At 36.4% G+C, this 14,810-nt stretch overlaps 2 protein-coding genes across 3 annotated transcripts in view; one reads left to right on the top strand and one right to left on the bottom strand.

Moving 5' to 3' along the window:
- Positions 1-4,965, top strand: part of ITGA4 (integrin subunit alpha 4) — an 81,517-nt gene extending 76,552 nt beyond the window's left edge. The window contains exons 26-28 of the mRNA XM_026018386.2: positions 1,759-1,857; positions 2,224-2,343; positions 2,690-4,965. Of these exons, the coding sequence (XP_025874171.1) occupies positions 1,759-1,857; positions 2,224-2,343; positions 2,690-2,788 (318 nt within the window). The 3' untranslated portion in view covers positions 2,789-4,965. The remainder of the gene's footprint in view (positions 1-1,758; positions 1,858-2,223; positions 2,344-2,689) is intronic.
- CERKL (CERK like autophagy regulator) overlaps positions 1,052-14,810 on the bottom strand; it is a 113,326-nt gene continuing 99,567 nt past the window's right edge. The window contains exons 9-13 of one of the 2 annotated variants that reach the window (XM_072752095.1): positions 14,303-14,328; positions 14,099-14,207; positions 11,369-11,465; positions 6,020-6,192; positions 1,052-5,214 (exon numbers count right to left, since the gene is read on the bottom strand). In XM_072752095.1, coding sequence (XP_072608196.1) covers positions 5,133-5,214; positions 6,020-6,192; positions 11,369-11,465; positions 14,099-14,207; positions 14,303-14,328 — 487 coding nt within the window. In that variant the 3' untranslated portion in view covers positions 1,052-5,132. The remainder of the gene's footprint in view (positions 5,215-6,019; positions 6,193-11,368; positions 11,466-14,098; positions 14,208-14,302; positions 14,329-14,810) is intronic. The other variant, XM_072752096.1, reaches the window with a different exon arrangement.

Below are 14,810 nucleotides of genomic sequence, written 5' to 3' on the forward strand. Positions count from 1 at the left end.
TCTCTCTGTGACTATCATAAATAAATAACAAAATTAAAATAAATAAATAAATAAATGTCTGACATTTAAAAAAAAACTTTGATTACATCACAGAAATTGGCTACCTATTTTATATAACCTTAGGGTTTTTTCTAAACTACCTTAAATTATGCTTAAGTATTTAAGAAGTAAAACTAAAGCTTTCATAAGATCCAGTAAAAAATCAAAATTTACCAACCAACAACAACACTTGAGAAAAACTTTGAAAGGATAAATAAATAGTACAACTTGGACTTCTTCCTAGCAATGAGTATGCCTGTTTAGGATCAGAAAATCGGGGCACTTGGGTGTCTGTCAGTTGAGCACCTGACTCTTGGGGTTGTCTCAGGTCTTGATCTCAGTGGGGGAAGTATACTTGCGGATTCTCCCCTGATCTCTCTCTCTCTCTCTCTCTCTCACACACACACACACACACACACACACACACACACACACACACACACTCTATAATGAAGCTTTAAAAAAAAATACAAGAGAGAAAATTGATTTTATCTGGAGGTTCTGTTCTTCAGTTTACCTGACAAATATGAATAATGTCTTTTGCAGGGATATTGCAGATTATATGAGATACTTTTTGTAAAGCCCTTAGTGCATGATATATAGTAAGGCAAAGAAAATGGTAGTTCTCTTTTGTTTAGAGAGGAATATTTGAAATTGCCACACAGTAGTGAATAGTAAAGGAGGGGAAAAAAATTCACCAGATATGGAAGTAAGTGATGTCTGCTGTAGTTCTGGTTGGGCTAAACCTAAATCATGAGACCATCAGGCTATTTAAAGTTTTGCAGTTTGCCTTCTATACCCTTGAGGTCCAGGTTTCTCAACAATGGGCACTTGGCATTTGGGACAAGATAATTCCTTGGTGTCAGATGCTGTCCTGTGCACTGTAGGATGCTTAGCAGCATTGCTGGCCTAGATGCTGGCACACCGCCTGCCAAGTCCCAACAGTCAAAAATGTCTCCAGAAACTGCTGACTGTCCTCTTAGGGAGTAAAAGAATCCCTGTTGGAAACCACTGCTTTGATAAAGTACGTACTTTATTTTCAGCCCTAAAATTCTATGTGTTTTTTTCCAAAACATTAAATAGCATTTATATTTTTAACTTTTGAGGGTCCCAGACTTCTTTAGGAATTTTGCTAAGGAATATATTCTCAAGTTTACATGCAATTTTAAAAGGTTCTTAGAGTCTGTGGAGCCCATCCTCAGATTCCTGAGCTCCATGGATTCTTGGTTATGAAGTCCCTCTGTTAGCTCTTGGAGTTCATCTATTGATTTTATATTTGAATGGTATAACTACTTGTGCCAGATTTTTCCATTTTGGCATTAGATAAACTACATGTGTATTATCAGAGCAGGAAAAAAAAAGCCTAGATAAAATAAGTTTGAAGAAAGTCTTATTTGGGGAAAAAAGATTCAATAGGAAAAAAACACAACTATCAAATATTTAAATACTTATATATTACAAATATCTAAATCAAGTTATCTGCAAACTAGCCATGTTTAATAAAAGGATTTCAACAAAATGATGCCAGGAAAATTAATACCACAGCGATGCCTTTTCTTCCAAAGAAAGCATTGCAATGCAATTAACTACAAGAGGTGAAATAAATTGGAGACGATCAATTGTAAAAGCCTCAAATAGTAGGTAAGGATCAAGAGAAATTATCAGTATGTTTTCACAAAATAAAACTAAGGCTACAGTGATCTTTCCTTTATTAAACAGGATGAGACTTCAGCCCTCAAGTTTGAAGTAAGAGTAACAGCTTTTCCAGAACCCAATCCAAAAGTTATTGAACTAAACAAGGATGAGAATGTTGCACATGTAAGATGACCATTTTACCTGAAATCTTAGGATTAGAGGGGAACATTATTGCTGGAGTGGTTCGTCAGGAAAGTGTATTCTGACTAGATAATGGAGGGTTCAAAATACGTTACCAGGATCTGGCATTTTCTACAACTGGTGGGAGGGAACAATGCAGATGGCTCTTTTTAGGAGGTGAACTTGGTAAGATGAACTAGATGAAGAAAACATGGAACGAGCCACTTCTGCTAAATGGTTACCACCAAGAAAAGGGGATAGGGTTGTTCAAAATATTGGGGAAATCATGGAGGTGGGCGGGGGGCGGGTGGTTCAAAGGGAGTAGAAGTTTTTTAACTGGTGGCTCTTTATTTTGGTTACATTATATAGGTTCTACTTGAAGGATTACATCATCAAAGACCCAAACGTCATTTCACAATAGCGATTATTTTGAGCAGCTTGCTACTTGGACTTATTTTACTTCTACTGATTTCATATGTTATGTGGAAGGTAAGCCTTTAACAATTACTCATGTTAAACCACTCAGAAATGCCATTCTTGATCTTCACAAAGCCTCCTTTGTGACTCCCACGTTATTAAATATTGCAGCACTTTAAATGAATTTTTAAATTCCTATTTCTCCAGTATCTCCCAGTACCAGTATCCCAACCCTGACACTAGTTTGGAAAGGTGTTCTTTTATGATGTCAGTTTTGGAGAGTGTGTGTCACTGTCTAACAAAAATTAGGCTCTTTAACAATATTTCCTATCCTAAATTTTATTGACTGCATGGGACAGTGACCTTTCAGGTTTCTGATGAGAGTATTGCATAATCACAAATATGTTACAATTTTCAGGCTGGATTCTTTAAAAGACAGTACAAATCTATCCTGCAAGAAGAAAACAGAAGAGACAGCTGGAGTTATGTTAACAGCAAAAGCAATGATGATGATTAAAGACTTCTTTCAAATTGAGAGAATAGACTCAGGTTAACCAAAGAAATTTAAGACATTGTTTACAAGAAACCCTGTACTTCTTTTACTCATGACCTTGTGACATATGAGGTCTCAATGCAAATGAAAAATCCAAGCAATTACTCTTCGGGAGGAAAATAATCTCTCAGCTCCTAAATGGGTAGAAAAACACTAAAGCATTCAACTTATTCACGGTAAGTAATCCCTGGAAGATACCTTGAAATGAAAGTGCCTCTGAATTAAATCATATTGAGGAAGTAAACAACTCATTTGAAGAAGTCCTGGAAATATCATTCCTTTAAAAGAAATTATTTACCACGTATGCTTGCTTCGGTAAAATAAACTCCACTGAAGAGGGGATCATTCATTTCTAAAAGATCGTTTTGAGACTTGTTGGAAAGATCCTGCTAAATATTTTTAAAGAAGAAAGAGCTGTTCCTCAATTTTCTAATGAATAAAAGAAGACCACTAATGTTTTAAAGTAGACTTATTTTAAAGACCTTTATCTGTAGTACCTTTATGAGGGGCTTTGATCAACCATTTATTCAGCAGTCGATGTAGGAGCATTATGGGCCTGATGAGCAAATTTCAGACTGAACTTATACACTGGTTTGAGCTTAATGACTTCTGGATAATTATTGTTTATACAGCTATGGACTTTTTCTTTCTGTATATATACACATAAGTTCTTAAAAGAATATGTTTATAGGTATGAATCCACTAGTCCTCCTAGCACACATTTTTAGCAAGGGTACCCAGGAGTAAATTTCTAAAATCCATTTTTAATGACCTTCTCTTGGTTATAAAAACAGTACTCAAGAATTCTAATTTATGAATGTTGCACTTTAGCTGTATTTCAAATTATTAATACACTGATACATAAAATATGAAAACTGTACCTCACTAATGACGCTTAAAAAGCAAAACTCTACGAAGACCGTGATTAGAGGCCAGTATTTCATATAAACTAGATACTGTGTAAAACAGTGACTGCCAAATTAAGCAAGTGCACCTACTTCTTTAGATTTTACTTTTTCTCTTCAAATGTATGTATTAAATGTGTTTTTACCAGATGTATAAGAGCATTCTCTTCCATATGGAACTAGAGAAACAAAATTGAGAAATTTAACTTATATTCAGTGAATATAAATGTGACATCAAAATTTCCATAACCTAGAGTTTAGGGATAACTTATTTAAAATCTGGAAACTTTTATAAAAACTTAATATTTCACTTATCTTGAATGCCTTTTCATTTGCAAATATAATCCTTTTTTTGTAATATTTATCCATGCATAGGAACTAGATGCTGCTAGCTGCAGAATATGATTTCACCTGAATTGTCCTGTATCTGTCTTTATTGTTGCAAGTGATCAAATAGTAAAAGGCTTACCTCTAATTTATCTATTATGGAAAATATTTGTTCATATGAAGCCCCTGCCAACAACTGTCTCTCGCTGACTGCCTAAATTCCTGTAAGTTATCTGTTCACAAGCCCAGAGTCTGTAATTGGCCCAAGAACAAGGAGGGCAGACCTTTGTAAAGGCATTCGAGGAGTGGAACCTCCTGAACGCAGTGTATCCCAGTAGAAATTAAACTTAAAAAGGTACGATATATGGGCAAAAGAGCTGTTTTTTCACTACATAAAAAGCAAAGTAATTCATACACGTGAATTTCTGGAATCCTAAAAAAATTTAGCTCTTTTCTATTCAGAAATGATAGCATTTTGGGTATTATGGAGTGCACTAAAACCAATGTGCTAGGATTGCTGGATAACAGGAGTCTCAGAAGCAAAAAGAAAACTGCTCCTCACCCATTAGCTAGTTGGTGTAATTTAAAATTTGTTACAAACTTTAAGGAAAATCAACCGTTTCTAACTATCAGGGATTAGTCACACAATTGGTACCCTAACAACTTAAAATGTTTATCTTTTTGGCAAACAAATGTGGGTACTGGAAGGATTTTGAAACCTGGATTAGACATCATTAGGGCATCCTTATATAGCCTCTGGAGTCCATCTGTCCTAGGCTATAGGAAATTTCACATAAGAAAAGTGAAAGCATCCAAGTTATTTCACTTGGGAATTACTGATATGTCATCATGATGTTTTAAGTATATGAGCATTTACTTTCAGTTCCAATAAATATTTTCTGAAACCCAGAATTTGTTATATTTCATGTCTTGCTTTAAGCTCTAGAAACTAATTTTTAGCAAAATAACAGCCATTTTAACTTCTTTAAACATATCCTGAGGGGGGGGGAATTCTTATTTTTTTTAAAGTATGACTATATTCCTTCACATTAAAATTCTAGTTTGTACTTTTTTTTTTATAAACAATTACATGTTCCTTGGGAATCATTCATTTCTTCCATGCTTCCTCCATAAAGATTGATAAGCCTTGGGTGTAATCTGTAAAAAAAAAAATATATATATATATATATATATAAATATATATATATATAATTATTTCATCAATCTATCTTTCCTTTTCACACATATACCTATTGAGTATGACACATCACACCAAATGCAAACCTAATGGCAGCTAACAATCATGGATTCGTGGCACAGCTGCAATCTTGTAGGAGATTGGAGGGCCTAACAAATCAGCCCCAGTAATTACTGTACAATCCAGGCACTGTGCCTGTAGAAAGCTCACATCGAATGGAATGCTCTTGCACACTTCTACCTCTTGGGTCATCATAATGCTTACCAACAAGGAGTTTGCATGGTCCTAAAGTTGTTTCTGCCAGTTGTTCTGTCAAATGGTATGTAAATCGTTCCCTTGGAAAGTAAGTTGAATGCTTTGGGAAGAGCTGATAGAAGCACACTGCCGAACTCAAAGCCGTAACGACTGGAGATCTAAATGTAACAATCTGCTACCCAGATGGCTTTCACAAGGTTAAGATCTTGATCCATTTTTTAAATTACAAAACCTAAGTCTTAGAAATTATCTGTATAGTTCAGGGAGAATGGTAATTTGAAATACCGAGAGAGAATCAAATTTGGTCATGAGTCTGTGAAAATGCTTTGGCTGTACATAACAAATTGGTAAATAAATGTAAAGTCACACGGTATTTATTAAAATTGTACATCTTTTTATGCTTCCCTGATTCATTAAAAAAGAAATCTAGTCCTGACAAGGCAGCTTCCATTACACTTAAGTTTTGTGTCTACTGGTGGACATTTAAGATAGTGAAATAATTACACTTACTTAACCTGAACCTCTGATTTGGCTTCCATTAAGTCACCATCTACATTCCAAGGGAAACTGTTTTCTGAAGCAGCGGCATGCAGTCCATCCTCCTCTAGGCTGTATCCGCTATTATTTCTTGGACGAACTTTTACTTCTCCAACAGTGTAAGTCTCAACAAATGGAAAATTGAACTAAATAAAACAAATGCAAATAATCACGGTGCTTGCTTTATCCCTAACTGCTAATGCAAATTAAAGTTTACTGTGCTCTATCCCATACGTAAATAGCAACATGCATGATGACGTTTTTATAGCTTTGAAACTCCGTACCAGGGATTCCCAGTTTCTTTGGCAAGCTTGTCTTATGACCAGTGTTGTGTACTTATGAGGTTGTAAATTGTATCCTACAATTTCGAATTAAAGATTTTTTTCAAGACCTGTCTGTTGACACAGATTTGTACTATCTACTAACTTGTTTAGGTGATGATAGAAAGCAAACTAAGTTTCATACTTAGAATTTAATTAGGAAGGATTAATTACAGGTATTTGCCAGCCTCATTCCCACTTAAAAGATGGACTCAGTTTGCAAGACTTTTGCTTATTGACCATTGTCAATGATGCAGGGTATCTTCAAGTTTCAACTTTTGTCTAAAGAAACTTTAGTGGGAAAAAAAAATTCTATTCTCATACATAAGACAACCAAATATCTTTTTAGGAGCAATGTATATTAACCACTCATTAATTTCACTTTTTTAGGTAAACGGCATGAGGTTTATTCCTATTACCTACATGCATTCTTTTCCCTTCCACATATGAACCTCAGTGTTGAGATACAGAATTTTAAAAGTTGACAGAAAACTAGTATTTTCCCCCATACCCTTATTTTACATGTGTAGAAACCAAGGTCCAGCAGATTTTAGTTTATACTGTATAGTGGACTGGGTTACTACAATGGATTATACTGGGTTTAGAGAGTGGCGTCAGCTGTTCTCCAGGGAAGCAGATGGGCTCTCTGTGAAACTACTGAGCAGTCATTGCATTAGACTTCCCATCTCAGGTCCAAAGCCTTCGTGATATCCTCCAATCTCTATGAACTTGTAAAAATAATGTGTTTTAAATGAGTCATTGCTAACCGCTACTATGGGTTAAATTGCGTCCCTGATAACGATCCCTAGAAGTCCTAATTCTTAGTACCTCTAAACGTCACCATATTTGGAAAGAGGGTCTTTGCAGATGTGATTGAGCTAAGATGAGGTCATTAGGTTGAGCCCTAATCCCATGTGACTGACAGCCTTATAAAAGGAGAATGCCACGTGATCAAAGAATCAGATTACAGCAAGAAGTGTAAGCCAAGAGATGCCAAGAAGTGATGGCCACCACCAGTAAGTCTATTATCCCAAACCCTCAGTTTTCATGTGTATGCCTCACAAAATGAAGCTGCGTACATCCCAGGAAATTCAGTACCTATGAAACCACATTGTTAGATGGGTCTTCAGGGAGCCAAGAACTTACTATCTTGTGTGAGCTTGTGTCTAAGATGTGAGGAAGAGAAGTAAACAGTTAAAAAACTGTGATACATACAAGTGCCATGATGGTGTAAGCACAAAATTAAATGAGAAATGAGGCAAACGGGCAGGATGTTGGGTGAGCTTCCTATTTGAAGGGAGTCTTAACACAAAGAGTTAGTCTGGAGGAGAAGGGAAGTTTCAAAGACAGGAAACGTTTGACCAAGTATGGAGACGGCATCATCAAGCGACTACAAGAAATTCATAATGTAGTACTATGATACTGGTGTTTAGGCACTTATGTTTTAAATTTTATCTTAATTTTTTTTAACATTTTATAATTTGACAGAGCGCAAGCAGGGGTAGCCAGAGGGAGAGGAAGAAGCAGGCTCCTCGCTGACCAGGGAGCCTGATATGGGGCTCCATCCCAGGACCCTGGGATCACGATCTGAGCCAAAGGCAGGTGCATCACTGACTGAGCCCCCCAGGCACCTTGGTGCTTAAAGAAGATATAAATATATTATTATTTTTTTAAAGACACAGATGGTGTCACCAGCTGAACTATGTCTCTCCCCAGTGTCATAAGTTGACATCACTACCCCCATACCTTAGAATGTAACCAGAGTAAGAAGGTCTTTAAAGATGCAGTTAAAATGAGGGTTTTGAGTAGGCTCTAATCCATGCTGGTGTCCTTAAAAGAGGAAACTGGAACACAGAAAGATCAGGCATGTGTGTGCACAAAGGAAGGGCGATGTGAAGACACAGCCAGAAGGCAGACATCTCTAAGCCAAGGAGAGAGGCCTTGGGAAAAGCCAGAGCTGCCAACACCATCTTAGACTTCTGATCTTCAAAATTACAGATTTCTGTTAAGCCTTCATAGAATCCATGGTATTTGTCATAGTGCATCCCTAACACACTAGTTAAATGGTCAAAACAGGAAACCTGGGGGAGGATGGCAAGAGGTGAGGCTGTGACACAAGCAAGGGCCAGAATGCTAAGGGCCATATATTCCTCACTGAGGAAATAAGATGCCATCTTGACAAGATGCCTTGACAAGGCATTGAAGAACTGAACATGAAACAGCCTAGTGTTTTGGAAAAAAAAAAAAAAAAAAACTCCCTCTTGAAATAAGTGTGGGAGGCCAGAGCAAAGGAAGATTGAAAGGAGGTTGCTGTAAGCAAGAAGGGATTAAGGTTCAAGTTAAGGTGGAGGAGGAATTTCAGTAACATTTAAGAGGGGAACCAGTAGATCGGTTGTGAAGAAGGAGGGAGGGAGAGGAATCCAGAGCAACTCCAGGATGTGTAGGGTGTCGTACCATTGCCACCCTGTGTAGGGGGACACGGGAGGAACACTGTTGGGGGAACATGCTGGACGCGCCAGGCTCAAGGACACAGGAAAGCACCATGGTCCTGTTGATCATAGAGAAAATAGCACACCAATTTGCAAACTTCCCTAACCGTGCAAAGCTCAGATAATGGTTCAAACGAGGGGCGAGGGGAGAGCAAGGAGAGGCCCCAGGACAAAGTATCATGGGAGGACTAGAGGGTGGTAAACGAGTCCTCAGGGAAGCACCAACTTGAGGGCCTTAAACTCCCTGCCAACAACGATGGTCAGAGTGTCTGTGGAAATGTGGGACAGAGGAAAAGGAGGCCAGCTAGGACAGAGCTGAAAGGAGGGGTAATGTTTTTCTATTCCACACAGAGAGGGGGAAGGTGAGATGATGGTGGTTTTCACTACGCTCTACAGTGGTTCATAGATAGGAAGATCCAGTGAGACTCGGCAAAGATGGTGCCAAGACCTAGACCGTGGCTCTCCCGAGGCCGAAGTGCTGTGTTTTCCAACCTGGTTACCACAACTACTACTAACTAGACAGTGGATCACATAACCTTACCTTTATGCAGGTCTTTATCATATCACATAATTTATATGAATTTACATTTTTGAAAATGTCACCACAAAGGGAAAAGACTATATATAAATGTGTGTATGTCTTTTTTTTAAACAAAAGTATCAAATTAACATTGCTTGAAAGCAATGACCTTGGGAATCCATCCACTTATTCGTATATACCATCATGTTGAAGACTTAAAATTTGTCAAAAAATTACAGAGCAATAAAGCTTGGATTCCAATTTTTGGAAAGAGCTAAGTCGATCAGAGTTAGGACTAATGATTGCCCCCACGCCCTCCCAAACACACATACACACAGAAGCAATAGTTTTTGCATCAAAAACAAGACGTGGCTGGCAAATGAGGAAAGCAAATATATCCTGCATAACATGATCTCATTTTTTTTTAAATCGTTTTCCTACAGATACAGAATTCTATTCACTCTTTTTATGGTATTTATTACTTTCAAAATCACAAAAAAGCTCTTTCCATGTTGCAAAAAGGATGTCTACAAAACATTGCCTTAGAAATTTGCCCCTTAGGCAATTTCTAAAGAGATTTTCCATAAATAATCTGTGCAATAGGTGCCTCCCTAAAATAAAAATAGAGCTTCTCAGGATGAGTGCCCTTCAAGTTAATACTCATTGAGGTTCTCACATATGTTTAATGGGGACATATTAAGAAGTTTATACCAAGGTAATGACACTGATTATCTCCTGGAATATAGAATTTTGAGTGCTTTCTACATGGCCTTGTTTCTACCTTCTAACTTAAGAGAAAAAAAAAATAATGAACCTGTCCTGCTTTTGGAGTAAGAAAAATAATGATATTGCAAACAAAATAAGTAACATCTGAAAAGGCAAACATCCCTTGGACAATCGATCCCCGTCAGTCCCCAAACACACGTGCCAAGTTATTACTTCAGCTCACAGCCTACGTTCCATCTGCTTTTGTCTACTTGAGCTTCGTATTTAAGGAATGTGGGACTATCATTTTTATGCTACAATTTCCTGAACACTTCATTCAGTTGGTTGCTCAATAAACACCAATCAAATAATGTAGGAAGCAGAAGAGAACTGAAACTTCATGATGACTGCCTTTAAAATTATAAAGGGGCAAAGTGTGAGCCTTGCAATGGCCACCCGTGTAAGCACCATGTCTCACTAGTGGTTGGCTGGATTTACTCCCCTCCCCCTGCTGTTTACTCTGCAGCTACATCCAGGTACAGTCCTATACCTGCAGGAAGTGAGACTACGGGGTTTTACAAGCATACTGATGTAGTTCAAGACTCATAATTTCAAAAAATCACTTATTTCTGGATCAGTTTCCTAAAAACTGGGTCAAAATCTCTGCCAAAAGAATGTGGCTTATAATAGTTATTGCTTCTCCTTAAAACAAATCCCTTAAGTGGAAATAAAAATTTCATCTGTCTCCAAAAACGCAACCACACATTCTAGCTCTGAACAGAATAATGACTGTATAAAAGCGGTGTGTTTTTAAATATAGGTATGCAAATCTATTTCAATTAGTGAAGGTAGGTTGACCTGTAAATAAATGGCAGGAGAATCAAGAGGCCATAACTTTAGAGAAAGCCTGTTGCCATAACATCAAGAAAGCTAAGAATCTCAGATTTCACTACTTTTTATTCTAAAGAAGAGCTGACTATATAATTTTATCTTTAATTTACTTCACATTTCAATATAACACTATATTTTCTATTTTCTCTTTTCACGCACATGCACTCACACACACATACACAAAATGTATGTGTCCACCAATCGATAGCTCAGAAAGGGCCAATCTATGTTAATAAAATAGAAATTTTCAAAATTTGGATGAACCACAAACCAAAAGAAAAAAGATTAATGTATTAAGAAAATAATGCCTTCTGAGGCAAGATTTGATGTCAACTCTCGCAGCCTCTTTCCATGACTAACAGTTTTGTGTATAAGTAACAAAAATAATTTACTATACCTGATTTTTAACACCGGCATATCTTTTCAGGTGTTTTATAAATTCTGGTCGAGAAGTGTTTCGTGCAATTATAAGAGCCATGCTTCCATTATTTAATCTGAAATTAAATATTTGTATTTGACATTGAGAAGTTTATTAAGTGATTGCAACAGAAATTACTCGGTATCATTCCTTCTAACAACCACATTTAGTAGAAGTTTTAGGCAAAACTGACTAATCAACATCACATTAAATTTATTTCCAATTCTTAAATCTAATCTTGCTGTGTTATTTTTAAATGGCACAGCCAGCCCTTCAAATTAGTTTTATTAAAAATTGACTTCCTTTTCTGTAAGTTCTTATTTAAAGGGCTTTTTTTTTTTTTAAATAAAAGAACTATCATGCTTCCTATTCACATATCATTTAAAATTCAATAGATTTACTTAGGGATTCAAAATGTGACATCATGTATGTTTTTAAAAGATTTAAAATAACAAATAAATACTAATGGTATAACAAATTGTTCAATACTTTCTAGAACCTACAGTGTGATATTTAAATATTTACATACAGGCAGGTCTCAGTGACATAAGAAAATAAATCCAAGTGGCCCCTTGTTGGATAAAAGGGACAAACGCTACCACACATGTTCAGTTAAATGACTGAGCATTTTAATCTTGCATAACTGTTCAGTTTAATATAAGAGACTACAAATTTAGAGATGGGATTTAGTGCCAAAAAAGCCACTTACAAATGCATCTAGCTTTAGAAGGCAGTTTGCAGAAATGTGTGCAAATGACTTCTAGCTTGATTTCAAGGCAAATATAAAGTTATTCCAAGAATAACAACAACATAAAAAAGAGCTCTTTGAATCTTATGGAAGCTCAGGTCAGAGCTTGTAAGGGATCTTAGAGATTATCCAGTCATTCACTCAGTTTATACAGAAGGAAGAAAAGACCCCAAGTTTAAGTGATTTGTTCAAAGGCACACAGAGAAAAACAAAATGATCACTGGCACCAGATCTCTTAATTCCGAGAGTCCAATGCTCATTTTATTCAACATGCCACTTCTTCCCAACTGGAAATAATCAGTGCCAAGACACATTCAGACTACCGTTTTGTGTTTACATTTTCAAAAATTGCCTAATTTTTCATTAACATGAAAAGTACTTCACATGTCTACTTTTCACCACTTTATAGTAATTGAAACACATCCTATGTGCTTTCATGGTTTTAAATGTTTTTTATATGTTACATATTTACTGTTAGAATACTGAAAAGAACACTAATTTCTATCAGCAATTTGCACTGAGGTATTCTGAATTAAATTATACTTTATTGTGGAAAAAAATGAAACTGGAGGTTCAATCTCTTGGGCAATGATTCTGAATCATCCAGAAGCTAAATCTCTGGCTACCTCTGGTCAGCCAAGGCATGGTATGAAGGCCTTTGCAAAATATATATATAAAAAAAAAAATCAGTGTTCAATTACAGTCCACAAAGGAAATCTCTAACTAGTTATCCACTGAAAAATTAATACTGGTTAAACCTAGAGAGAATAAGGAGTGGAAGTCCAGACAAGCTGGAAAATGTATGGAACAGCACTGAAAGAGGCAAGAATCAACTCCCAGAAGAGCAGACTACCTCTCCTGTAGGTCCTTGAGCAAGTTTGAGTCTCAGAGATGAAGTAGGATTAAGTATTGTCTTGAGTCAGCTAGTTGGTTTTCACGTTTAGTGAGGGAAACCCATTAGGGGGGCACACCGCTATCTAGGATTTCTGAAGGTACAGGCAGGAAACTATTGAGCTCAATTTCTATATCACAATAAGCTTCAAGATAACTCCTTTCAAGTTTCAGCACTAAAGATAATGAGGACCCTGACATCTAGATTATTAATATTAAAATTTATAGTTTTTCTTCTTCTCTAACTGCAGATATTTCTCATGTTGACTGCCAAGGAAAAAAAGTTTATATCAATCCCCTTTGCTAGCTGTTAATGATTCTGGTTAAGGATTTTGCAGGGAAGACAAAACTAATCATTAAAATTATGTCATAAGCTGCCCTGACACACAAGTCATTCTTTTATTCTACTTCCAGGGAAAAATCTAGATTTGACTATATTATACAACATTCATGATCCTTTCTTCTATGCTTTCTATGGGAGTGGGAAAGATTTTCAAATGAATAATGGACAGCTGCTTGAAAAGAATGTATGAGAGATGGTTTATATTTTTGTGGATAAAATGATATATAAAAGGTCTCAAGAAAATGTGGGCTGCAGACTCATATGTACCACTATTCACACTAAATATAAATAAGTGCAATTCAGCTTCCTTTGACTGAAGGTATCAAATATACCCACATATATACTATTCATGCTGAGGATATTTATGTCTGCTCTACAACTTGAAAGTAGAGTTGTCCACAAGAAATACCAGAAATATAATGTTTTCGATGACCAGTAAATAAACACAAGTAAAGTAAGTAGACATAAAGTGACACAGTGAAATCATGTTCATAAAACCCATGAAATATTTTAGCTTTAGTAATATTAAGAAACCAGTGATTGTCTACTATTTCGAGCTTAACAGTTGGTCTCCGCCTACTCAGATGCTAAGTCCCTGAGAATCTCTACTATTATTACAGTCCAAAATAATAATAATCCAGCCAGCCACAAGTTAGCAGGTATTCTAAAAGAAAAAAAAACTGGTTTATAGAAAAGTATTAGTGATTCAATAAAAATGCTTACTAACCTGGTATTAGGTGCCAAGCCTCTAGGTGCCACTGAACACAGGCAAGGGATTGCCATAATGCTGACATTCAAGAACTGACCCTGGATGGTTTGCCACTGATCATTACAGTCTAAAGGCAATGGAAGTGACTGGTTACTTTCCCTCACTAGAGCAAAATGTCACCAGAGCCTGCCTCAGTTCTCAAGGAGGTACGTTTAAACTTACCGGATTTGGGAGATCCTTCTGCCTCCCTAAAAATGAGAAAACAAAGAAAACCACATCACACCAAAAGTAACATCTATTAAGTTGAGAAACTTCAAGAACCCAGTATGTTAAATATTTTCTTAGATTAGATACAGTAAGTGAAAATGTGTGAGTATATTCCGTTACTGCATTACACTGTGTTGATTCATTGAACGGTGGTGTCATCCATAACAATGATTTTCCATTTCTTTTAAAGACGAGAACATTTTCTTTGTGTGGCTTTGAGTAATGTTTGTTACTCAGGGCAGAAACCATGGGTTTTGTTTGTTTTTTTTGGCTTATTGTTGTATCCAAAATGCTTGGGATATAGCATTCAATAAACAGGCTGTTGAATAAATCCATAAATGATTGGACGGATGGATAGAGTGAACAGTAGTTTCTGAAGACAGAAGTCAAACCACATGGCCTACTAGAATTTCACTACTCCATATTCTTCACTAGTATTTTAGAAAAACAACCAAAGATCACA

The sequence above is a fragment of the Vulpes vulpes genome, chromosome 3, assembly GCF_048418805.1.
Source record: "Vulpes vulpes isolate BD-2025 chromosome 3, VulVul3, whole genome shotgun sequence".
In the NCBI taxonomy this organism is placed as follows: Eukaryota; Metazoa; Chordata; class Mammalia; order Carnivora; family Canidae; genus Vulpes; species Vulpes vulpes.